The sequence below is a fragment of the Haemaphysalis longicornis genome, unplaced genomic scaffold, assembly GCF_048455015.1.
Source record: "Haemaphysalis longicornis isolate Haplotype H1 unplaced genomic scaffold, Haemaphysalis longicornis Haplotype H1 scaffold_1, whole genome shotgun sequence".
Taxonomy (NCBI): Eukaryota; Metazoa; Arthropoda; class Arachnida; order Ixodida; family Ixodidae; genus Haemaphysalis; species Haemaphysalis longicornis.
Genome location: NW_027526203.1, coordinates 160,055,112 through 160,082,138, shown reverse-complemented (window position 1 = coordinate 160,082,138; position 27,027 = coordinate 160,055,112). Strand labels below are relative to the sequence as shown.

General features: G+C 48.3%; 1 protein-coding gene across 3 annotated transcripts in view; it reads left to right on the top strand.

Moving 5' to 3' along the window:
- LOC144138581 (peptidyl-prolyl cis-trans isomerase-like 3) overlaps window positions 1-27,027 on the top strand; it is an 85,786-nt gene that overhangs the window by 23,677 nt on the left and 35,082 nt on the right. For all 3 annotated transcript variants that reach the window (XM_077670958.1, XM_077670941.1, XM_077670949.1), the window contains exon 6: window positions 5,423-5,545. In XM_077670958.1, coding sequence (XP_077527084.1) covers window positions 5,423-5,545 — 123 coding nt within the window. The remainder of the gene's footprint in view (window positions 1-5,422; window positions 5,546-27,027) is intronic.

Genomic DNA, 27,027 nt, shown 5'->3' with positions numbered 1-27,027 from the left:
TCGGTATGTGGTAGCATTGTATTCGGCTGCTTCTATGCCGCTATACATCACCGCTGCCTCGCTTGCATCCAGTTTATCGTGACGCAAACAGCAGCTGCAGTCGCCATTTGCAGCACATCTGATTAGCGATTTCTCAGCCATAAGGCATTTTTCGGCACCAAATATACGCTAATATGGGGTGGTCAGACTTTCGTTGGAAACCAACTTGCTCGTTGCCATCAGTGTCCCTTTAAAGGAGTTTGCCAGCTGCAACAAAAATTACGTCCTTTCCAAACCCTGAGAAATTTTTATGGGGGTTCTAGTAAAATTTTTTAATGCAACATCTTTGGTGCTGTAAAATGTACAGACACATGTAATTGAAGTTAAGTTCGAGCCACCTTTGAATGACACAGTTTTTGAGGCAAACTGGGGTGTGAAAAGGCACAATTTCATTTGTCAAACGCAAATGTTTCGGCAAGCTTTGAATTCAAGTCCAAGCTTCTTGGCGAGAGTTTCATTCTCCGGAGCACGAAAATCCATGACAAGTGCACTAGAAATTACTAGTAGTTTTAATGGCGGCAACCTCAATTAATGTTCCTGTAATTTGAATTGCAGGGTTAATATGCTCCAGTGAGTCAACGTACTGCCTGTTTTACATACCTCCTGTTACGTCATTGCTGTTGTCACAAAGCATGCGGTGCGGCTGGGAAAAGAATTGAAATTTTGTTTTTAATTGTTAAATTTGTTATAAATTATTAGCATGTGTGAGGAGGTGCTTTGAAGAACCAGCAGTCGGCGAAAGAAAAGTGAAGAGGGCGAAGCTCTTGTGCCGGTGGCGACGAGGTGTGCGTGCGGAGGTCGGCGAAAGATGGAAAAAAGAGGAGAAGGAAGAGGTTGCGAGCGCTCGAGGCAGGAAGGAGGAGAGGGTTCCAGAAGCTTTCGTATGGGCAAGAACGCCTAGGAGATCTTCACTATGGAGCCGCACCTTCCTCCTGGAAGCTCTTGGCTGGGTGTGAACGTCCAGGAGATCTTCGCTCCGACCCACACCTCTTTCGCGGTCTCAAGACTGGTGAAGGCTCGGCAGCGTTGGAAACGCGGCGGGCTTCAATCAACCAGAGAGCAACGAGGCCGTCCCGTCACTGCCCGACTACAGCAGCGCTACCAACCAGTGCCCTGCGCCAGCACACCTCTCCAGCTGACGGACATCGCACCTGGGCCACGTGAGCGTGAACCATTTTTAGAGGGAGTTTTTTTCATGGGACTAATTTTTTCCGTAGGACGGTTCTTATTAGGTTAGTCTGATTCTCATTTGTGCATTTGGAATGTAATTTGTCCCGTCAAAATATTTGTTTTGTGTTCGTAGCCAAATCATCTCGACTCCTCTCCGCCTGATAAAATTGACCTCCTCATCACTAAAACAATCTGCATCACAAAAATGCGTGTCCCCATCGAAGAAGTGTTTTGGGGAGAAACACTTCCGGTGAGAAGTTCTCTCCGTGGTAACCCTGGTTGGTCGTAACGGTCAATGCACACGCACGCACCGCACCACCAAATACCATTATCACCACCACTGTTCCACGCCATATAGCACTTCAAAAACAGTATATAAACAATGAACATAAAAAGCACACAAAACATGACAATAACAGCCACTTGAGGGTACACACACTTGGTTCCTTTTAACTGTGTCGTACAAAACATACCACCTAACCCTTGAAACAAATTATGTCTTAACACAGCTCGGCGCGAAAATAAGGTTTCTCATTTGGGTTTACGAACACCGAAATCACAACTTCTCTCAGCAGTCTTCTCATTGAAATTATTTCTTACAATCCAACGTTTCACGGGATATATCCATCGAACTTCCTACAGACAAACGCAACTCCTAAACCATTTTTACTCAGTCTCTATTCCTTACATCGTCCCATCCTAAGTCAAGTCCACGACTTCAATTCCATTTGTTCCCATCTACCTTCATCTTTACCTTTTTGCGGCGCTTCCACTCCGCACCCTTAGTGATGCCGTCAGTGTTGTTCCGGAAGCCAGCTGTGCTCTCATTGCTGGTGCGCCTAAGGTATGAAGCCTAGCCCAACGGTTCCACTAGAAACTGACGCCTTACGAACTTATCTGCTACCTTGTGCTTGGAGCGATTTTTCGAGCCCATTTGTGAGCTCACAAGTGGCGGTACACGTCAGGTAGTAGTTCACCAGTTTGCGTTTTTTGATTTCTCCGACTGTGCTCATAAATATTAGTTCTTCCAATCTGGAACCGTCGCCTGCCCGTCTGTTTCGTTCGGTGCATTACTTTCTTGAATCCTTCATTTGGCCTTTATTCAAATTCAGGTCGACTCTTCCCTGTGTCAATGCAATTAGGCTTTGACCACTGGGACTCCCTCTTAGGTACCTGCAGGTTTTCTAGAGGGTGAATGCTTTCGCTTAAAACAGTTTGTTAAAGCTAGGTCACTCTCGGTTAGCAGAAGCTGTTTGCCCGGGACCACAAGCTCTTGGAAGGGATCCTTGCACAAATCATTTATTCACACCTCACGGTCGACAGCACATCGCTCTGTCTGAGAGCACGGCCCCAACTGTTCAGACAGCTCAGAACCCGGCTGCACACCACTGCTCTCACTTGGCGCATTCAGAGTAGGCGTGTCTGCACGTGGCTCGTCTGCCACACTCGGCACGTGCACAACTTCATGCCTGGAACATGCCTTTCACCTCCATTTGTGGCTGTTCAAAATGTTTCCTGTTTTCTTCTGTTCCACACGCGGCCTCATCACTGGCAGGGACCCGCATGCCTTCTCTCCCACGTGTGGGGGGTTCGACACTCTTTTTGCATTCTCTTGCGGTGACGCGGCGCACTCTCTCTGCAATTTTGAGATCTGAATCTGTAGTCACGCGCTTGTTTACTTGGAGCTATAGCTCACGGTCTAGCTCGTCGCATTCAATTTCGAGCTTGTGAATTTCAGCCACTCTCGCGAGAGCTCTAGATGTCTGGCGGCATTTGCTTCGGTTTCTAACCATTTTTTGAGATCTCTGCTCGTCAGACCTCTCGCTTTCCCGACTGCCAGCAATATTTCTAAGTCCACATCGGCCACCAAGTGCTTGCCTCTCCGCCGCAAATACAACCTCCTTAGCTCTCTCTGAATTATTGTGAGCCCTGCCGTGGACGCCATTTTTGTTATGCAAATTGTTTCCGTGATGAGGAGGTCAATTTTATCAGGCGGAGAGGAGTCGAGATGATTTGGCTTTGGACACAAAACAAATATATTGACGAGACAAATTACATTCCAAATGCACAAATGAGAATCAGACTAACCTAATAAGAACCATCCTACGGAAACAACTAGTCCCATGAAAAAAAGTCCCTCTAAAAATAGTTCACGCTCACGTGGCCCAGGTGCTATGTCTGTCAGCTGGAGCAGTGTGCTGGCGCGGGGCACTGGTCGATAGCGCTGCTGTAGTTGGGCAATGACGGGACGGCCTCGTTGCTCTCTGGTTGATTGAAGCCCGCTGCGTTTCCGAAGCTGCCGAGCCTTCACCAGTCTTGAGACTGCGAAAGAGGTGCGGTTCGGAGCGAAGATCTTCACGACGTTCATGCCCAGCCAAGAGCTTCCAGGAGGAAGGTGTGGCTCGATAGTGAAGATTCCTAGGATTTCTTGCCCATCCAAAAGCTTCTGGAACCCTCTCCTCCTTCCTGCCTCGAGTGCTCGCAACCTCTTCCTTCTCTTCTTTTTTCCATCTTTCGCCGACCTCCGCACGCACACCTCGTCGCCACCGGCACAAGAGCTTCGCCCTGTTCACTTTTCTTGCGCCGACTGCTGGTTCTTCAAAGCGCCTCCTCACGGCATGATTTGCTACCAGGCAAGCTCTGAGGGTGATTTAAAACATCAAATCTTCATGGACCCATGGAGGGAACTGTCGTTTGCTAGGATTTATGACAAGGCTCGAGCACTTTCTGTCGCAAAATAATGTGTGATGAAACTTGTATTGAATTAGTGGATTAACTTAAAATTCTACTTATTGTACCTTTACTGGAAGAACCTGCATTTTTCCTTGAGTTGAGATCACTGCTGCTTCAATAAGCCCCAACTGCTTGCGGGTTAGTGTGGCGATGCTATATGTACCAACATGGATCAAACATCGTTGCAAGTTTATGTCTAAATGAGAGTAAGTTGGTGTAATTATGCCGTGTGCATTACAGTGTGGGTAGAAAAAAAATCTCGATGTGAAGTTTTCACATGCTGTCACACTCGGCAACGTTTATCATGGTTGCACTTCCAGTGATAAATTGCATTTCATTGAATCTTATTTACTTGGCTCGAGAGTTCTGGAGGTGGTCCCCATGCACAAGTCATGGATACGCATTGCAGTACAGAACATGTTTCCAAGTGCAAAGTCTCCGCTTTCGTCATGGGACTGTTTTTGTTTTGCAACACTCGTAAATTTTGGCATCTGTGAAGAATTCTGCTCACTCAGTCACAGTTTTCTACAGGCATTCCAGTTTTTCTTTACTGCACCCTAATCGAAATTTAAGGCAAACATTGGGAATTTTGTCCTGCTTTGTATGACAGGCATTTTTGGCCATGCTGTGTAGTAACCATGCTGGTAATGGCAATGTAGTGTTACGTAGGACCTCTCCCAACCTAAAGTATGGCTTAAACATGGTGAAGTCACGGGCTACTCTTAATTCTGCCAAAGATCATTTGGTGCTCACACAGTGCCGGCCATCTTCTTGATTATGAAAAGAATGTGTTGCAGGTGTCAGTCGAGGTCGGCTGCACAGTGACCCCAGCAGTTTTGCAAGAGATGGAAAAGCAGTTGGAAGGGTTAATCCAGGGCTTGGCTAGGGGAGGGTGGCCCGAGTGTGCGTCCTCTGCTGTGTCGTGCTGTTTTGAAACTTGCTGTCTCCAAACCATGGCCACTTCAAAATATATGTCGTGTAAAATGTATGGCTTCCAAGATGGAAGGTTGACTTTTTCAATAGGTATCGCATGCAGAAAGGAGTTTTAATAAAAAAAGAAAACACTAAAGTGTTTCACAGACATGTGCATCTCGGAGAGGCAAGGCACCAGATGACTGCTTGTGCAGTTCCATTAGTTTCCTGACCTGGCTCCTTGCGCGGTGTTTATACTCTTAAGCCACCCATTTGGGGAAGAGAGGTGGAAGGGGGGCTTCATGTGTTTCCAATAAGGCAGTTTTTACGATATTAGATGGTTTTAAAGTATAATTCATTCATATGCAAAATTACTTTACCAGAAGATTCATTGTTACAAGTTGGGGATAAAACTAATGAAAAATACTGTATTTTTATGTCTGCCATGTCTCATTCAATGCTGTTTCAGTCATCTCAACTTCGGTGTTAACATTGGGCTTATTGTCGATTTTTTTTTTTTGCATCCTGTGTTTAACATTTGTCTTGTCTCTGGTTTTCTCGTCCGCAGGGTCATTGATGGCATGGACACGCTCGACGAACTTGAAAAGGTTCCTGTCAACCCAAAGAACTTCCGTCCCCTTCGGGACATCAGACTCAACGCTGTCACTATCCACGCCAACCCTTTTGCAACGTGAGCTTTTGCACTTTTCATTTTGGAAAACGCTGCTGTGCAAATGCTTCTTAAATAAAAAACAAAAACACCAACACCCAAAAGTAACAGTGGATGTTTTCTAAAGATCAGCTTCAGTATTTTCAACATAAATACTGTTTCATCAGTTGAATGCTAGTGTGAAACTGTTTTATGCAGTGGAGTACGAGTAAAAACAATAATTACGCAAAGAATGGAAACATTTGTGTCGAGATTTCCTCTAACATTAAAGATCCCGAATTCCCAAGTCATCAAAATTAATCTGGAGGGAGCCCTTTTTTAGTGCTTGCCTCATAGCACTGGTGTAGCTTTGGCACAAACCCCCCCCCACCCCCGTTTCCTTGGAGGAAAAAAAGATGAATTGAATTAATCTATGGACAGTACACGCCATCGTCATACCAGCTTAAGTCTACCGCTGGGCAAATGCCTCGCCCATAGACCTGCAGCTGCCCCTATCCTGCACTCTTAGCCACCAAATTTCCTTACGTCATCTTCCCATAAAGCTATCGGCTGCGTCCACGTCTGTCTCTTGGTATCTACTTGTTACCCTGACGGTTTACCGCTCGTCAGCTCTTCGGATGAAATGCCCGGCCCAACTCCATTTACTTCTCTTCATTTCAGTCACCAGAGTTTTCTCCTTAATCCAGCGTGCTCGTTTCCTATCCCTAAGTGTTAATCTTACCATCCTTTTTTCCTTGCTCGTTTGGCCCCCACTCCGCGCTTGAGGCGTTATGCCTGGCTCGTATCAAGTCAAGCCAAGTTACCGTAAAACCCCGCGTATAATACGAGGTTTTTTTCCAAATTTTACCATGTAAAATTTGCGCCTCGTATTATATGTGGATCCCAAAGTTTTCAGCCAAAAATTTGCACTTTCGGTTTCAGCGGAGGGTGTGCCATCTTGCGGTGGCGTTAGCTGGCTGCTGCTTCTCTCAACGGCGCCATTTTGATTGTTTTGACCACGCGAAGGATCTCGGCACGTTCACCGCAAGTCTATCACGATGTCGGGTGCACGAAAACAGTATTCAGCTACAATCAAAGAGAAAAGTTATTTGTGAAAAGTTACTTTATGTGCCGAGACCATCAGGAATTGCGCCGCAGGACGGCAGTTCGGCGTCACCGAAGGCAGCATTCGTGGGTGGAGAAAGCAACTGGTGCTTGACTGGATAAAGTCTGTGTGGTGTCGCCGGCCTGGAGCACTGTTGGGAATTCCCGTCAGTGCTCGTGTTGGACGCCTTTCGCTGCCACCTGGCCGATTCCGTGAAGAAGTTGTTACGCGAACCCCGCACCGAACTCATTGTCATGCCAGAAGGAATGACATCCCAGCTGCAACCGCTAGACGTTTGCATCAACAAGCCTTTCAAAGACTGCATCAGGTCCTGCTACCAAGAGTGGATGAGGTCAGGAGACCCGTAAGTGACAGCTACCGAATGGCTGACGCGGGTTTCTCCAGCGGTGCTTTGTGGCTGGATCGCGGATGCATGGGCCAGCATCCCAGAGGAGCTCGCCAGTCGCTCTTTCAAGAAAGCGGCATCTCGAATGCCCTTGATAGCACTGAGGACCACTTTCTGTGGAAAGACATTCCCGACAAGGCGACTTCAGCAGACAGCGGCAGCGAACCTGACGATGACTGAACGGACGTCGGGAGGCAGTGCCAGCGAAAACTCACAATGACTGGACGGTATTTTGTGTGCTCTTTACCTCGCATTATATGCGGATGAAAACTTTTTTTTCTGATTTTGCTGTCCCCGAATTACACCTCGTATTATACGCGGGTCCGTATTATACGCGGGTTTTTACGGTACTCATAAGCAAGAATGCACCGAACGGTTATCCACCCGAAATATCCAGCAAACATGGGCCAAAACCCTCCCAAAAGTTGGCATAACTTCACACTTAACCCTTTGAGTGAGTGAGTGAGTGAGTGAGTGAGTGAGTGAGTGAGTGAGTGAGTGAGTGAGTGAGTGAGTGAGTGAGTGAGTGAGTGAGTGAGTGAGTGAGTGAGTGAGTGAGTGAGTGAGTGAGTGAGTGAGTGAGTGAGTGAGTGAGTGAGTGAGTGAGTGAGTGAGTGAGTGAGTGAGTGAGTGAGTGAGTGAGTGAGTGAGTGAGTGAGTGAGTGAGTGAGTGAGTGAGTGAGTGAGTGAGTGAGTGAGTGAGTGAGTGAGTGAGTGAGTGAGTGAGTGAGTGAGTGAGTGAGTGAGTGAGTGAGTGAGTGAGTGAGTGAGTGAGTGAGTGAGTGAGTGAGTGAGTGAGTGAGTGAGTGAGTGAGTGAGTGAGTGAGTGAGTGAGTGAGTGAGTGAGTGAGTGAGTGAGTGAGTGAGTGAGTGAGTGAGTGAGTGAGTGAGTGAGTGAGTGAGTGAGTGAGTGAGTGAGTGAGTGAGTGAGTGAGTGAGTGAGTGAGTGAGTGAGTGAGTGAGTGAGTGAGTGAGTGAGTGAGTGAGTGAGTGAGTGAGTGAGTGAGTGAGTGAGTGAGTGAGTGAGTGAGTGAGTGAGTGAGTGAGTGAGTGAGTGAGTGAGTGAGTGAGTGAGTGAGTGAGTGAGTGAGTGAGTGAGTGAGTGAGTGAGTGAGTGAGTGAGTGAGTGAGTGAGTGAGTGAGTGAGTGAGTGAGTGAGTGAGTGAGTGAGTGAGTGAGTGAGTGAGTGAGTGAGTGAGTGAGTGAGTGAGTGAGTGAGTGAGTGAGTGAGTGAGTGAGTGAGTGAGTGAGTGAGTGAGTGAGTGAGTGAGTGAGTGAGTGAGAGAGAGAGAGAGAGAGAGAGAGAGAGAGAGAGAGAGAGAGAGAGAACTTCTTCATTGATTCTTGAATTCACAGCACACACAACAAACAAGAACGATGGGGAGAGCGAGACACAGGTTTAGCTCTCCCTGTTGTCCTTGTTTGTTGTGACCGTTGTGAATTCAGGAATGTGGAACACCAACTCGCCCGAGCATCAATGTTTCCGTATTGAGCTAGGTGTAAATGGGGTGGGCAGGGGGTGAAGTGCTGCTCCATTTGCTCCGCACTGCTCCAATGGCTTTTCTTGCTACATCCTGCTCCAAAAGGCAGAATTGCGCCGAAACTGCTCCAAAGCGGTGCCGCAAGATGTGAGGCAACTGGGAGGTGAAGTTCAATGCCAGTCACGCTGAGCACGGAGTAGTAGGCACTCATTCGTTTCACCGCATGGCGCGCTTGGGCAGACTCCGTAAAGGACTAACGTTCGGTGCTCGGAGTCTCTCGTCACAAATTCCCATTCTCTAAGTGGTGGTGCATCTTCACGGGACTTGAGAGTGACCTTAGGGTGCGGGTGATGAGCAAAGTTTGACCCGAAATGCAGCCTTCACCGCACAGCGTGCTGCGCTGTGATGCGTGCATCGGCACTAGCCATCATTGCAATCTTTCCACTTAGTGTGAAAAGCAAAAATTAAAGTAGTTTTAATTCTTCAGTCGGACCCTCGCTATTCTACCTTATCAAGAGGTTGCTTGCCTTTGCAAAGGTTAGGTGCCACTGAGCGTTGCCCACCAGTATGAGATAACAGGTGATGCCCTGGCACAAGCGAGAGGGGAGGTTCTGTTAATGTTGCAACTATCTGCAAGTAATCATCTGTGTAGGTGTCTTCCCATCAATTCCCATCTTTGAGATTTTTTGCAGCAATTCTCTCAATGTTTTTGCCTGTCTTTTTCTCGGCTGCTGGAAAATCGCTCGTGAACAGGGCGGCACTATGTAGATCCCAGTTGTCATCGACATAGTGAGCAGTGGCAGTCAAATAAGATACTTTTTTGTAATTGTCTGTCCACATCTCAAAGGCCATCACACAGCGAGCTTCCTTCACTGCAGCAGTTCATTTCTTGTAGAGGGCTTGCCACCTCGGCGACCCTTCGAGATACTGTTGTCGGGTGCTTCCTTATGCTGCCATGTCTTGCACCCGCGGCAATCAGGTGATCTGCAAGCTTCAAAAAGCCGTCATCTGATGCGAATGTTTCTTGCACACCAACGAGCACAAGCACTTGTCATAGTTTCCTTGACACTAACAGGAACAGCTGACTTCTTTTCCAAGAAGAAAGATTCGATACTTCTGCAATCAGCTGTCAGTTGGCATTTGTGTCAAATTAGATGCGGTCTCCCTGTTTTACTGGCATTGTAACAAAAGAAGCTCTCGCAGCTTTTGCAGTGCACATATCCTGAAGGTCAAAAGGTGCTGGCGTCTGTGACTTCACAAAATCTATTCCAAACATCACTTTTCTTTGCTTTTTTGGCGATGATCTACAGCAATGATCTACATGGTCTACAGCAATGTCATTTTTCAGACGTGTTGTGTCCATCGTGAGCAGCAAGAGATGTGTTATTTATACGATTACCTTGATGTAATTACAGCTATAAAATTGCAGTGCACATATCAAACTGCTTCACATTCCCAAACTGCCCATCCCGTGGCAAGCTGCACACCCTCTGCCAACGTCCAGCTGACCCCCACCTTCCCCTCCCATCTCCCTCCTCCTGGGTTCATCACCCCCCGAGGTATCTTAGTCGTGGACGCTACATGTGCCTCATATCAGTAATAATAGTGTTTATTGATTCCATAAACAGAACACATTTGCGGGCCTGCCAAAGCCGCCAGGGCTTGAAGGGCAGTTCCCGGCAGCGACCAACATGTTGTAAACCAACAGATAATTGTCATTTTCATGACGCAAATCTTTACAGGCATACAACACTTTTTACAGGCATACAACAGGACTTTTTAAACCTTGTGGCACTATTTGGGCATGGCACTATTTGGGCACTATTGTTAGCTATTATTCTCAAACCAAAACAAGAAACCAAGTCACACGCCAATTAGCCAAATCAACATCATGGCTTAATTTAACCAGAGAAGTCCATGTACCCGCTTTCTAAAAAAGGTCCATCAGTGGTTCACACTTTCTAGGTCATACACTGTCTTTCTGCGGTTTGGAGTGCTTACGGCCTACAGCGGCAGGTGGACAACGGGCCTCCTTGGGCGAGCACCAGCCTCATGCTTTTCCCCTCTGCTGCCAGCAGGACGGGAACCAGGATATGCAGATATTCTTTGCCGTGCTCGAGCCCTGGGTAGGCGCACTAGATCTGGGAGAAAAGAGAACACTGCTCGGTACCGACTTTTCGGAGGAAAAATTCTGCAAACCGAGAGAAAAAGACCTGTATATTTCAAAAATGATACTTATCAAAGTGCATTTATTGGCACTTTTTCGGTCCCAAAGAACCGTGTGTCCCCTTAACCAGAGAAGTGTGTGTATCCGCTTTCTAAAAAAAGGTCCCTCAGTGGTTCACATTTTCCAGGTCGTATGCTGTCTCCGTTCTCCTGCGGCATGGAGCTCCTACTGCTCCTACAGTGCTCTTACGGCCTACAGTGGTCGGTGGGCAAGGGGCCTGCTCGGGCGAGCACCAGCCTCGTGCATTTCCCCAGGTGATGAGGGCTATCTGTCTTTCAGGCCATGGGTGGGATAACCAATTGCCCAACATGCAGTGCCCACTTACCACTGCGATTAGGCACACTGCCTAACAGCGTTTCTGGAGTTTGCTAGAATGATATTGAGGGCGAATATATCATAATAACAATAATAATCTTTATTGCACTAGAAACGAAGGGAAAGGGGTGAAGAAGTACAGAGAAAGAGGGACCGCCCTAGGTGGCGTGCTAGGCATGGCAGATCGGTGCAAACCCGCACGTGGAGCGCCTTGCAGCCATCAAGATTTTTAGGTACGCTGAAAACAGACTTTAGAAACGGGCTCCTTTGCGGGCGGCCCAGTCCTGGTCCTCCCAGTCCTGGGCGTCCTTGTCCCAGCACTCGTCTGGCTCGGGAAGGTTCTTCGACTGCCTGATGGGGTAGAGGGCATCCACCTCCGCTGCCCCCGCTGACTGGTGGTTGGCCTGGCCGGCGCCGCAGCGGTCGAGGCAGGAGGCCAAGTGCTGGTGCAGGGCGTCTCCTGGTGCCAGGTGGCTGGCCATGTAGTGACAGTTCACCGGCGTGCATCTAGAAAGGTGGATGTCGAGGCGTCCTTTTCTGACCTTGTGGTCGTTGATATTAGCCAGCGGGCGACCTAGTCCTGGTCCTCCCAGTCCTGGGCGTCCTTGTCCCAGCACTCGTCTGGCTCGGGAAGGTTCTTCGACTGCCTGATGGGGTAGAGGGCATCTGCCTCCGCTGCCCCCGCTGACTGGTGGTTGGCCTGGCCGGAGCTGCAGCGGTCAAGGCAGGAGGCCAAGTGCTGGTGCAGGGCGTCTCCTGGTGCCAGGTGGCTGGCCATGTAGTGACAGTTCACCGGCGTGCACCTAGAAAGGTGGATGTCGAGGCGTCCTTTTCTGACCTTGTGGTCGTTGATATTGGCCAGCGGGCGACCTAGTCCTGGTCCTCCCAGTCCTGGGCGTCCTTGTCCCAGCACTCGTCTGGCTCGGGAAGGTTCTTCGACTGCCTGATGGGGTAGAGGGCATCTGCCTCCGCTGCCCCCGCTGACTGGTGGTTGGCCTGGCCGGAGCTGCAGCGGTCAAGGCAGGAGGCCAAGTGCTGGTGCAGGGCGTCTCCTGGTGCCAGGTGGCTGGCCATGTAGTGACAGTTCACCGGTGTGCATCTAGAAAGGTGGATGTCGAGGCGTCCTTTTCTGACCTTGTGGTCGTTGATATTGGCCAGCGGGCGACCTAGTCCTGGTCCTCCCAGTCCTGGGCGTCCTTGTCCCAGCACTCGTCTGGCTCGGGAAGGTTCTTCGACTGCCTGATGGGGTAGAGGGCATCCACCTCCGCTGCCCCCGCTGACTGGTGGTTGGCCTGGCCGGCGCCACAGCGGTCGAGGCGGGAAGCCAAGTGCTGGTGCAGGGCGTCTCCTGGTGCCAGGTGGCTGGCCATGTAGTGACAGTTCACTGGTGTGCATCTAGAAAGGTGGATGTCGAGGCGTCCTTTTCTGACCTTGTGGTCGTTGATATTGGCCAGCGGGCGACCTAGTCCTGGTCCTCCCAGTCCTGGGCGTCCTTGTCCCAGCACTCGTCTGGCTCGGGAAGGTTCTTCGACTGCCTGATGGGGTAGAGGGCATCCACCTCCGCTGCCCCCGCTGACTGGTGGTTGTCCTGGCCGGCGCTGCAGCGGTCAAGGCAGGAGGCCAAGTGCTGGTGCAGGGCGTCTCCTGGTGCCAGGTGGCTGGCCATGTAGTGACAGTTCACCGGTGTGCATCTAGAAAGGTGGATGTCGAAGCGTCCTTTTCCGACCTTGTGGTCGTTGATATTGGCCAGCGGGCGACCTAGTCCTGGTCCTCCCAGTCCTGGGCATCCTTGTCCCAGCACTCGTCTGGCTCGGGAAGGTTCTTCGACTGCCTGATGGGGTAGAGGGCATCCACCTCCGCTGCCCCCGCTGACTGGTGGTTGGCCTGGCCGGCGCCGCAGCGGTCGAGGCAGGAGGCCAAGTGCTGGTGCAGGGCGTCTCCTGGTGCCAGGTGGCTGGCCATGTAGTGACAGTTCACCGGTGTGCATCTAGAAAGGTGGATGTCGAGGCGCCCTTTTCTGACCTTGTGGTCGTTGATATTGGCCAGCGGGCGACCTAGTCCTGGTCCTCCCAGTCCTGGGCATCCTTGTCCCAGCACTCGTCTGGCTCGGGAAGGTTCTTCGACTGCCTGATGGGGTAGAGGGCATCCACCTCCGCTGCCCCCGCTGACTGGTGGTTGGCCTGGCCGGCGCCGCAGCGGTCGAGGCAGGAGGCCAAGTGCTGGTGCAGGGCGTTTCCTGGTGCCAGGTGGCTGGCCATGTAGTGACAGTTCACCGGTGTGCATCTACAAAGGTGGATGTCGAGGCGTCCTTTTCTGACCTTGTGGTCAGGGTTGAATTGGCAAACTACGAGGGGGTCCTCGCAATGTAAGAAAGCCCAGGGCTTCATTGAGTGTACCATGTGGCCGTGAGGTACTGCCGTCGAAGGAACTGCTGCCTACAGTGTCCTGGCCGGGCACCTAGCTTTCGTTGCGGCTGGCTGTAGTCTTTGCGGAGCGACTTAACCAATGAAACGCTCGAGCACGGCACCTCAGGGTTGGCGGTGAGATCTGTGAGTGGCGCGCCCCCCCTAGCTGGCCCATGGTGTCAGCTGTCGGACTCGCGCCGTTGTCGTCGTCTGCTAGACGCCGATTGCCTGGCTGCATTTTCTCTGCTCGCACTCATTTGTTTGGGTGCTTCAGTGCACTGAAAAGCTATTTTGGCTTCTTTAAGGTTTATTATAAACTTTTTGCGCCTCCATGAACACGTCGAGCTTTGTTACTGAACAAATAATTCAACATGCGTCAAGATAGCCTCACTTTACTAAAATTATTTCCCAAGTTTCTTCACGAAGGACTGCATTTTAGGCTTTATATTGTCACGTAGACGAAGAGGAATAGGCTTAAGCAAACCGGTTTATTTGGGACGCACTTGGCCCCGCAGAGAAGGTAAAAAATTCAGGGAAGCTTGTACTTGCGCGCTAGACTGGAATAGCCAGGCTGTTGTAGGTGATCATTGACAGACACAAAGTTGAGTTTTAGTATCATTGTAATGTTGTGGTTTACATCGGCGGCATGGCATTTCAATGGCGTTATGTTGAGCAGGGCCACAGTGAGCTGGCCGTTTCAGTAGCCGTTTTCATACACCACTATGCAAGCGCGACTTGTCATCTACAGCGGATCCTTGGCACGCCGGGTCTCTCGAAGGATGGCCTCTCCCTCGGCTGTGCGAACTATCCACGGCTGGGACATGGGGAGTCAATGATCACACCTACAGCAGCTTCGACATTCAAGTCTTCCGTGGTTACTTCTTCCAAACAACGGTAACATGTTTGCCTAGTAATTCATGCCTAATAGGCTCGTGGGCATTTATACATGTTTATTGCACTGTTTTACAAAAATAAGATGTCCCCAACAACAAATATTCAGTAAATCATACACCATCAAATGAACAAGCCTGGTTCTTTTAGAGTTTTAGGAAACTTGTCCAGTCACAAGTGTTGATGCAGTTTCCTGAGGTTGTGTGTTCTGTTCTCCTTTTCTTTGTTCTGCTTACAATGCTGCCTCATACGAAGTTCCACATAATAATGCAATATCTTGCCTGTTACTTCATCTTTGTGGGTAACGCAGGGAAATGACAGCCAGCTAGTCATTATCCAATACATGATCAATGGTCAAATCGTAGGCATTCCTTTGCTTACAGTTTTTTTTTTGAAACTCCACCTCTGCTGCACGAAGTACCTAATACAAATATGTAGCCGTAATATGAATGAGCTTTCTAAGGGTCTTGAAGTTTACCAGGGCTGCCGCAGACTTCTGTGAGTGATTAACAGGTCTCGCAAGGCCAAGTTTCCATGTGTCGCACATTGTGTCGTTTAGCAACTTCTGATACGCGAACCCTGTAACATAGTACCCTGTGCAGTCCTCAACTTCAGCCAAGGCTTAGGGATGGTCATAAACTGCTTCCCTCTCTAGCTCCTAGCTAATAAAACCATCTAGTTTCTTCCCGAGCTCTTGGAACTTGCTTTCCGCCTGAGACTCATCTTTGAAGGCTGAAGTGAGATCTGCTAGTGTCAAGCATGGAGCCTCTTCCCCAAGCTCAGTTTGACAGTTGCCAAACTTTGGGGTTTTGAGTAAACTCTATATACTCTGAGCATATTGTAAAGCTGTGAAAAATGTGCTTTGTAGGGTGCTCATTTTGACCTCCAGCTTGCCAAATGATGCCAAAAAATCTCTCAAGTACATCGTGATTCATTTTTTTTTATTTGAATTTTGAATTTGAATTTATTTCATTATGTGTGACAATAAGAATGTGTACAATACAAGATTTCAGAAGGAGGTCCCAGAGTCAGAGACTGTAGGGGGACCTCATGTCAAAAAAAAAAATCTTTCCATTAAGCACATATGTAAAACTGCACTCATTTAACAGGTAGTTTGAAAGACCAAGAGCAGATTAGATGGTTACGCAGAAACCGTCAGCTGTCGACTTGTCACGAAGCTAGTGTTGAGTATTTTGCCATCAGTACCGGTTGCTCCCACTTATTCACTTTTTCCCCATCGCTTCTATATGGTCGCACACACCTCATATAAGTTCACAGGTTCAACTAAAACTTTCAGAGATTGCGGATAGTTTCGCAAAAACAATAACACTGTCATTCTGACCTTCTGGCCGGGGTTGAATGGGCAAACTACAAGGGGATCCTCGCTGTGCGGGTTCGTGCATGTCGCCGTAAGGTTCTACTAGTGATGAACAGCTGCCTACAGGTTCCTGGTCTGTTTTGATGCAGTTTCCTGAGGTTGTGTGTTTTGTTCTCCTTTTCTTTGTTCTGTTTACAATGCTGCCTCATACGAAGTTCCACATAATAATGCAATATCGTGCCAGTTACTTCATCTTTGTGGGTAACGCAGGGAGATGACAGCCAGCTGTTACCAAATCAATATCAATGGTCAAATCGTAAGCATTCCTTTGCTTACAGTGGCGCCCTGCAGATTTACGCATCGCCTATGGCTCTCATGGCCATGATACTCCAGCGCCCTCTGGTAGAAAGAAGGTGAACCAGAACAAATTTTCTGTGCAACTGCTCCGCTGCGCCTCTGAGGCAATCAGTCACCTCTCCTTCCTATACAGCGCCTTGCCAGCTGTGCTGATAGACAGGTGCTCAGAGAGTTTCATTTCGTCGACCACTAAGCCCCCCTGACACTTGAACGGGGGTCCACTTTAGAGGTTTTCTTTCTCGAGGTTTTCAGCATTTTCTCATTAAAACCAAAATCGGCCATGTAGCTTGACATGTATTGTAGCGTGCTGCTACGTGTCACGTAGACGGCGACGAAGTTGCTTCAGCATACAAGCCGTGTAAGTGCAGTTTTCGGAATTAGTGGGGACAAGACTGAATGCCAGTTATGCGCTGTCTCATTCCTGTCTTGCCAAGCAGGTCATGTAAAAATATATTTGTGGACACCAGCTATTGCCTGCTGTCCGGTTCTTCTGTGCCTCTTACTTTATGATTTTTGGCTTTCCCGGAAACAGCAAGATATTCTGCCTCCAGATGTAGCCATGTAGTGTTGTGGGCTCCATCTTTTGAGATGTGTGCACTCCAGCATCCACTATCTGTTATATGTCATGCCTCTTGCGCTTTTTTTAAACGCACATGAAACCACTAGTTCGGAGTATGCATCGGAGGCGCTGGCAGGTACAGTGGGACACACAAATCGAAAACAAACTGCACATTATAAAACCACACATAGGGAAATACAACACAGAGAAACGGAACAGGTTCACAGAAATATCAATATGCAGATTAAGAATAGGTCACACACACGCTACACACTCATATCTTTTAAACGGAACCCCACCACCATCTTGTGAGAAATGCGGACGAAGACTTACAGTCCTCCATGTATTGATTGAATGCTTAGCATACCATGACGCAAGGAAACGACACTTCCCAGAACTATACACCTACACGATACCCTTACACACATCCTTGTTTTTATCTGATCAACCGCCGATTAGAAGTGAACGCCTTTTAGCCTATCTCGCTGACATTGGATTTTCAGCACTCATCTCATACCATGTGTGACATCAGGGCCACCCAATGCAAATAGTGAGGGTGGTTCTGAGCGTTTTCATAACGTGCCAGGGACATCACCGCCATCCCTGTTATGTTATGGCGCTCCCAGCACACACATTAACATCGTCACTGTTACCTCTCATCTTATTCATCTTCGCTTCTTAGAATAAGGGCCCTTTACACCCATATATACACTATTTTTATCAAGTACATCACAATCATCGCCATGGCATTTTAACAACTGTGACAAAACAAATATTGTCTTGGCGCTCTTTGGCCTCAGACGCCCTTGCGCCAATAAAATATACATAGTAGTAGTAGTAGTAGTAGTTTTTTTAAACGGCTTCAAAGCACATTCTGACAGCAATTTGCTGCTTTGGGATCAGTTTTTCAGCTTCTCTAAAATATCCTCAGCTCTCGCTGCTGTTGCATTTGTCATTTTGGCAAGGCTTTCGCTCAAGCTTTCCTCCTTTTATGCCAGCCTCCTGGCCCTTTTTGTAACAGCTCGGAGCGTGCTTGTCATGCTGCGGGCTGTTTTCAAGGCTCATCTCATCAGGCGAGATTTCCTCGTTTGCATAGCTTTATGCAGGTATTTGCATGACATGCGAGGGAAACGTGCGAGATGATATAAAAATAATTACGTATATACTCTAACACCACGTTTATGCCCTACGCAACTCATAAGAAAAAATGAAAAGCACAATACGCTGCACTGGACAGCATGATTCTATTTTATAACAGTTAGTAAACATATTGAGAGGACAAGGTTCACTGGAGAGATCGATGTTTAGGGCGACCATTTATTTGGAAGCTCGAGCGAGCAATCCACGCGCACGCACGCACCACGCGCACGTTCGTGCTTATCAGGCACCAGGCAAGCCGTCTCCCAGCGAAGAATGATCATCGGTTTATTGTGAGCTCGTTCTTTATACAGTGCAACACAGATAGGGAAACAGATAGCGTGCGCAGTGGACTTCCTGCGTACGCGCGCTTGCTCAGACGCGCTTAAACATGATACATCCCCCTTTCTCTGAAGGAAAAATAAAACATTAATAGGGAAAATGTAACTATAGAATTTGTACAAAATTTTCATCATAGCCTAGTCGATGGGGTGCTCTCCTATCTCGGGTTGATCTTCTTGAGGAGACGGTGGCACCATCTCGACACGGGCATACTTCTGCAGCTTAGGCATGTGCGCGGCTACTGTCAGCGGCCGGCTCGCGCGTCACCCGCTGGGTCTAAGACGCGGTTGTCTACCACGGCCACGGTTCTGACATGTTCCCACGTGCAGCGCTTGCCGTCAATGCACCTTCCCTGCAGGTGGAACCTGCAGATGACGTCCATTTTGTTTAGTGTAGAATCGTGCTTGTGAATATGCACGCTTCACCACGGGGGGAGCATTTGTCATTTAAAATGCTCGGCAGGCGATGGCCCCGGGCCGGGACCTCCTGAGCGCGTTAGGGTTGCTGACACTCGGCTCGTGCTCTCCACTACTCGCCATATTCAGTGACTGCAATCTTTGTACACGCTGTGCTCGCACCGCTCGTACCACACTCAACTTCTGGTCCACGAATGTGGGCGTGGGTTCGTATCCCACTTCTGACACCATGTTTCGTTCGTGCTTATCAGGCACTGAGGCAAGCCATCTCCCAGCGAAGAATGATCATCGGGTTATTGTGTGCTCATTCTTTATGCAGTGAAACACAGAGAGGGAAATAGATAGTGTGCGCAGTGGACTGCCTGCGCACGCGCGCTTGCTCAGGCGCGCTTAAACATGATACAGTCGATGTTTAGGGCGACCGTTTATTCGGAAGCTCGAGCCAGGAGTCCGCGCTCACGCACCATGATGATGAGTATCTACAGTGGATGAGGACAAAGTGCTGGGGGCGTCAGCTACCGTATAAACCGGATTATAGGTCGACCCGGTATATAGGTCGACCCCCTACCTTGAGGTTGGAAAAGTTGACAAAAAAAAATAATTCGGCACAGAAGCGCACACACAATGTCTACATTTATTTTCGACGCCCGTCCGTCACTGCCACTCACTATGCCTGCCGAAGTCACTCGTCCGAGCTCTCAGAGTCGTCTGAGGATGACTGCTTCGCACTGTCATCTTCCATGCCATCAGGCGCGTTGCTGATGGAGCACTTCCTGAACGCTCGTGTAACCATGTCGTTGGGCAGCGACTTCCCAGAGAAGACACCCAGCTTGACCCGTATAGGTCTTTTTGTTGTCGCCGGCTATCCACTCATTGTACAGTTCACGGAGCCGGTCCGCGCATGGCCTCCAGAGCGATCGTGAGCGAAGTTCCCGGACGAAGTCTGCCACTTTGTTCTCCAACTCGGGGTGCACCGCTTGACGTCCACGGAACGATCGGTTTCGGGGGTTGCACGTGCACAGCTTAAACGCCGCGGTGAACTGGCGTCGACTGCCGCCACGCATTTCGGAACAGAGACGTACAGAAATGTACGCACGCAGGCACAATAGACGAGTAAAAGACGAAAAACTAGAGAAAAGCGAAATCAAATAAAGGCCTGATAGTGCGAGAGAGCAGTCCGACACGAATGGCGATGGCGACGGACATGGAGGAACCATGGCGACGGACTACGCTTGCATATTGTTGCCAGACAACGATTTACATTCCGCCAATGACTGCTATATAAGACGAGGGGTGACTTTTGTGCGGATTTTTTTGGAAAAAAACTCGACCTATATTCCGGTTTATACGGTAGGCAACTTTCAACCTTATCGGTCACGTTCATGTCCAGTTGTGCAGCCTGGTGTATAACAGTGGTTTGGGCGCTGCTTTGTAGCCATCAGACTTCTCGAATCGGATGTACGACGCTAGTTTGCAGCAGCCATGCCAACAATGCCAACAGCATAAGCAGAATAGGAAGATTAGGCGGTGACAGCACCACTGCTATTTTTCCCACAGGCTGGGACATATCAAAACAAGGAAAGGCAGCCCCGGTCCTGCTACAGGAAAGCTTGTAGTTCACTAGTTTTCCTATACTACTGAGATGGATATGAACAACTCCAATTAGCACAGTTTCCCCCTCTTTTTTGAGGCTTCCACTGAGCTTAAGTGTTATTATATAAAATGTGTTCGTTTTAAACAGGCCCTAGCTGGTTTTGAAAGCCCTCAACGGGAAGTACTATTAGTTTTAGGGTTATAATCACAAATGCCCAAGGAATCGGTATTACTCCAGGAGGAAGTATGGTGGCAGTGGGTCATAGAAAGGCTCCTGTAGCTCCGTTGCTGTCACATTGAGGAGCTATTTCACCCGCTCAGCATCAGCTGTCACCTCTTTTAAAGAGTGTGCAGTCTACCATGGATGTCTACCGCAAGCTCGAGATGCTTTCTTTGTTCATTAATACCCAGTTATGTTTAGCTCAGCCATGGCCTGACACAGTGTACTTTTTTTTTCTGTACTTCAATACCTTTCTTGTGGTTGTGAGCTTGTGCACAAACATGTTCTGCATAGAAAATTCCCCCTTGTTCATGTAGGGAGCTCTCGTCTTGTGCACGTACTCCTCTCCTCTCTTTGTACTCCTCTTCTCTGACTCCTCTTTGTAGATCTTTCTTCAAGGCCAGGATTCTCCCACAAGAGACAGGGAAGCTTTCTGACGGGCACATCTCCCAGTGACTTGTGCTCTCAGTGCCTTTGTACTTTCGATCTGGTCAAAATGGGTCGGTTTTCACTGAAAAATTGAGTGTAACAAAAATTATATCACGTAAGTCTTAATTCTAAGAGCTATGTAGTACACTAAAAGCATTTGATATGCGTACAGTGAAACACAAATAGCCAAAAAACAGCAAAAATGCTAACTCTACTAACTCCAAGCACACTATCACCTCGTCTTGCATCTAGTACCTGCACAATCTTTTGGGCTCTTGGTCACTCATAACAGTGAACGTCTGAAATTGTAATTCCATTTGGCCATGGACTCGGGAACAATTTCGGAACGTGGAGTTCCACGCAACTCAAAGGCATTGAAGGCAATCTACTGAAAAAGTATGCGATTTTTACATACGATGTTCTCTAGTTTTATCACAGGATGCCCCTGTGAGCAAGGGATGCTTGCTCACAGGGGCATCTCGTCACCATCACATCTGAACTTCACGAAGGAACATTTTCAACAACATCCATTTCTACTTGTAGGAACTATTCTTTTTAATAGCAATTTCTATTCTATTTAATAACAATCCTATATCAAAAGCAGGTATTGGCACAAATGGCCGTCCCGAAGCAATCATTGCACGTGTCTACCTGGGCATCCACTGTCCACCCACAATCCGTAGTAGGTGTTGACTTGTAAATATTCGCTTACAGATGGGGGCAAGTTCTTGCTGAACTTTTTAGTTTTTGGCAATGAATTTTTACTTTCGAACCTCATTGCGCATTGGTAACGCAATGGACCGAACACCCTGATTTGCTCAGTCATGCGAACAAGCACATGTAGCTTCAGAACGAAGGTGCTGCTACCATGGCACTTTACAAAAAGCTCATTGTGTTCAGCAATAAGTGCTTGTAGGCTCTCTAAAAGTATCAGCATGACAAAGTCCAATTTGGGGCACAGCACAGAGCCTCAAAAGCTCAAAATTTATGTGGATCTTGTCCTAGTAGGACAGATTTTTCAACAATTAAGGGTAAATGCAGAAGCAGCACCAGTGCAGCGCTTGCTGGCATTATTAGGAGTTCACTGTGAAAACTAAACTCAAATGCTGGTATTTAGTTCATCAAGAGTCAACCATTTTGCTTTGCATACCATGAAATTCAGGAAGTGATCCATTTCCTTTGGTACAGCTCCTTCTAAAAGAACATGCGTTGGGTCATACAATAGATCAGATATCAATGAAAAGTGGCTGACGTCTGGCAGAACAGGCCTCACTGTGCATACGACTCCCTGCGTTCCTTTTTGTTTTGGTGCTATCGAGCCATATCAGCTGGCAGGCAATGCCTGAAGTTTATTACGCAGACACTCCCTTTATAAACACGCTATGAACAGATAAAACCGTACAAAAACATAAAACGAACAACAAAAAGGGAAAGAACAAAAAAGTGGTCACATGAGATATTTTCAAGCTCAGGCACACTTCGTGACTTGTCGTCAACCCATGCGCTAGCAAACCCAAGAAATTCTATTTCTTTGACCGATAGGTGCAAAGATGGCATGCTGATGCACCTATCTTGCTCACTCTGAATATTTGCTGCTATCTCTCTAGCGGGCTGGTCCCTCGATTTGAACACAAGCAGGGTCGACTTGAACTTGGTCTCCTGTGAACACGACCGAAATCCTTTTCTTGTGACAGTTTCACGGCCTTCTGTCAAATTTTTCTCAGTGGAAACTAAATCATTGAGCAGCTCACATTTTGCTCCGCTTGATTTTAGAGCTTTTGCATGACCCACTGCTAGAAGAAAAATGTTAACTTTGTACCTTTCCAAATGGGGACATTAGCAAATTTAACATAAAACATGGGCTTTCCCCATGAGCCACACTTCATTTGAGAAGGATTTTCTATCTCATGATCATCACATTAAAGCAGGACAGCGATCGTGCTGCTCCCACGCTTTTGAATTACTGGGTGTGACTGGAACCGTAAGCCATCGTTAATATCTCTTGGCACTCCATGCACGGATGTTGTCAAAGGCTTTTCAAAATATTCCAAGATATTCCAACAGGTGTTTAAATATCTTGTTTGAAATATCTTGAATATCTTGAACAGGTGTTTGAAATATTCCAACAGGTGTTTGAGCATAGCCATAAATGGGACATAATAAAGATTATCACCTGACACTAAGGTCAACTCTTCCGGCTTTATGTAGGTTCCTTGAGTCTCGTACAAGTCCTTTCTTGACTGTTGCTGTGTAATGAAGAGGCATCACCATCAGAAATCAAAATCTTTACTATCCCAAATACCCTCCACTGCTGTGTTTACTATGTTCTGCAAGCATATGAGATGATTAGAGACCGGATGGTTAGGAATAGGAAAAAAAAAACGTTTTAGGCGCCTATTACAGGTGCTCAAAATTGAAATTTAGGTATACATAGGCACTAAGTGCTACCATTGAGGCATACATAGGCTCAAATAACATTTGAATTTCATTACAAATTTCCAACGTTTACTGAACACCAGGAAACAAGCACTGTGATTTGGTAAATTTTTTTCTCCATGAAACGTAGTCAAGTATTGCCATTTCAAAATATTTACTGCAATCTAGGGTGTCTCGACAACATGAGAAAGGGTATGGAAGCTGTGGCAAACAAGTGCCATCTCAAGGTTTTCAGGCTTGAAGTTGTGCCTCCTTTCAGTCAATGTTTGCTTGTGTGCAGAAGAAGACCGCTCCGTGTCCTTTTGAATTCCGTTAGCAGAATGTACTTGTAGTACTTCAGCACGTGCGGTGGCTATTTCCATCTGGAACTGCAGTATGTTCCAGACTGCAGTAGGAATGTAGTAGTTCCTTCAAGGAGTTCCGTATGGAGGGCAGTAATTGAGTCATGCATTGTCTGGGTGGTTACGATGGTTTGGTGGAGGTTTAGGTACTCTCATCATTGTGCCTCAAAAGTTTGTGCTAGATGGACAAGGATTGTGGCTGATTCGTCGTGTCCCTCGTCTGACGAGGCGGCTTTGCGTTTGGCAGGTGGAGTTTTGGTGAAGATGGTGGTGGGGTCGAGGGTGTGCCGGGGGTGGGGGGGTGGCTGTGTTGCTGCTGGCAGAGTAGTGTGTTTTCTTGTCGAAGGCGGGAGGCCTTTGCTTGAAGTGACTGGAAGTGGCTGAGCAAAACTCATTGGTACTGTCGCGTTCCGTACAATAAGAGGGAAGAGCAGACGGTTGGGGCCAGTGAGCGTCTGCCATGACGTTGGCTGCGACTCTCGTCGGTAGAGGTGCGTTTTCTCGGGATGTGGTAGTAGCAGACGAGGCAGGCTGTGGTTGGTGAGCATCTGCGATGACGCCAGTTGCAAGTTTTGTCGCTGAAGGTGCGGCTGCCGTGCTGTGGGTTGAGACCAAGGTGTCGGTGGGAGAGAACGTCGCCATGCTGTGTGGCACAGAGGGTACTGTTTTCGGCGGCGTAGCGTGTGCAAGCCGTGCGGGTACCTCGTGTACTGCAAGAAGAGGCGGCTCGGCCCTGATGCCGTAATGTGCCAGCACGGCAGCGCACAGGTCATCGTAGGGGGTGGTGCTGGGCGGTGGTAGGGCGAGGACGCAGCGGAGCTCTATTGGAATCGTCTCCCAGAGGATGGAGTGCTTCAGAGGCTGTATGCTGACGTGGTTGAGCCTCGAGCTTGAAGAACCAACCTCTGAGGTTGCGTGGCTCGAGCGCCGGCATCGGTGGGTCCCCCCATGTCGGTGTGCCGCCGGCCAGGTATAAGGCACGGAACTTCCGGGTCACCACTTGCAGGAAAGGAGCTGTGGACTCGGTGAGCAGTGGCCTCCTACATTTATCGAGGGTGCGTAAGTCCCAGCCGGAACTGGGAGATCGGTGATGGCATGCGACCGCCCAAGTGCGCAGTCGTATTCGAACTGTGTGGCGCGTGGCACTGCTGACGCTGGAAGCCAACATCGCTGATGATGATGGTAGGATGCTGTTTAGGATGATGATAGTGGCATTGCTAGTGAATGAGGTGCACACCACTACACCACAAACAGGAGAAACAAGGGAGCACTTCTCAAGTTTTGTACATGCAAAAAAAAAGGATGGGGCAGGGTGCATAGGGCAACCTTAGACAAAGGGGAAGGAGGGGTGGGAGGGCATGCTTTGCAAAAACCTAAGATTCAGGAACCAATTCATGCCTGTTTCCAGTGATTCAAGTTTACAGACATTCTTGCAAGCCCAAAACTCATCTAAGGCGTCTCTCACCCCACATTACCAAGATTGGTGCTTGAAAGCATGGTAGTAAAGCAGGCGGAGAGCAAAGGTTCCTTGTGCAAGCAGTCGCTTTCAAGAAAGCCACCCTGGAAGCCAAGTAAATTGAGATTTAAGAATCACTGAAGGAATTGTGTTTATACCATCAGATGAAATGCACGTTTCATGTTGTTTAATGTCTCAGGTTTAATCTGCCAATCGTTAAAAAAGAAACGGTCAAGGATTTTATGCAGAGACTTTCTCCTGTGTGATAGACTGTGGTCTTTTCTAGGGGCCCGGTGTAGTCAGTTGGCACGTGCATGGCGAAAGTCTGGGTGGTCAGCCGTGCAGTTACTTCCCTTTTGTAAATATTGGTTGAAAGTCCTTAAATGCTTACAAAAGTAAATTTTTCTGCTCAACCCTGCTAGAACAATTACTGATTATTACATTTTTTTTTTGTGGCACTTCATTATTGTTATATGTAATTGGGCTTGACTGTAAAAGCACATATACAACGTGGTGTCATCTGCGGTGGAGTAATGAGACCTTTATTGCAACCTTGCCCTAACTTGCAGCCAATCAGTTATTAGGTTACAAACTGACCTGCACAAAGGAGTTTTTTCCTTCTCTCTGATTTCTGTATGCAACAGAGCAGCCAGTCTTCAGAAAATGTGTCGTTTTCATTCAGAGAAACAACACACATTGTTGACACGAGTGTGACTCGACTGATTCACCAGTAAATTGAGGCATTAAAGTATAGTCTTCTGTCGGAGTCTCGTGGATATCAGGCAGCACATTCATGGTTAGTGATCCAGTTCTTGAAAATAAGCGAGCTAAGATCCCAGTTGAATGGCAGCGTCGACCGGAGTTTGGCTCCCTCACCTGCATCAATGTGCAATGGTTTGAAGCCATAACAAGTGATCATTAAGGTTCTAAGCATGTTGCTGGATTCCGATTCCCGGCCGCGGCGGCCGCTTTTCTGATGGAGGCGAAAAGCAAAAACGCCCGTGTGTACGAGATTTCGGCGCACGTTAAAGATCCCCAGGTGGTCAAAATTAATCCGGAGCCCTCCACTACGGCGCGCCTCATCGCCTGCGTTGCGTCGGCACGTTAAACCCTACAATCGATCGAAGTTGCTGGATTCAAGAGCCTTTAGGATGCTGGTGGGGAAGTGACCGTTCGCCCAGTACAAAACTCTGCGGGCATTGCACTTTTGTTCAGGAGATCGCAAACTACTGCCGCTTTTTCCTTGTCGCATTCCCGGTTAGGCAGTTTCGCTCCGGAGTCTCCATTGTCTACAGCCTGCATCCGTCATATAAAGGTCCTACGATGTCTTTGTGCAGCCGTGCAAGGGTTTTCAGCCCTGGCGAGTCTATATTGACATCGAAGCCTGACTCCCTGTGTTTTTCAGATGCCGTTCATGAGAATGCCCGAAGCACTGGAATCGATTGTAATGTTAAACGGTGTAACTGATTTTATGCAGCACACATTGGTCCGGACAGCTTATTGAGCTTCCAGGCCAAGCTTTCGCTCACTGTGAGGTTCATGAGGCGGAGCTCCTCGAGGTGTTCCGTGGCACCCAGGGAGTCCAGAACCTGTGCCCAAATCTATGGAAGCATCCCCACATTCTGTCCCACTAAGGCAGTTATGATGGAGGTTTGTAGGAGATGTGGCAATGAAGTCAGGGATGGCAGCCACACCGATATGTGGGTGGCCCTCCCTGAAGTCCCTGGATGCCCTCCCTGGATGCAGTGATGTTCTTGCGGCAGCCACATGGTGAAGAATGCTGCATTGTTGGTGCAGGGCATCTCAGTCACGAAAATTTATGGTCTTCCTTGTGGAAGGCAGATAATTTTCTCCTTGTTTGTCTGCGTGTAGATTTAATCGGAAGACATCAAGAGCGTCACTCCAACCTCAGAGATTCTGGCAGCGCCAAGAGCTGCCCTTGGATGTGAGCGCTGAGCCGTCACACTGCAGGTCGAGCCGTGACAATGTTGCTCTCCAATGTAGCTCTACGATGTTGGTTCTGCATGCCCAAGCTTGGTAGGGCTGTCCTTCAGATGGGCCGGTGTGATATCAAGGGATTCTCCGTGGCA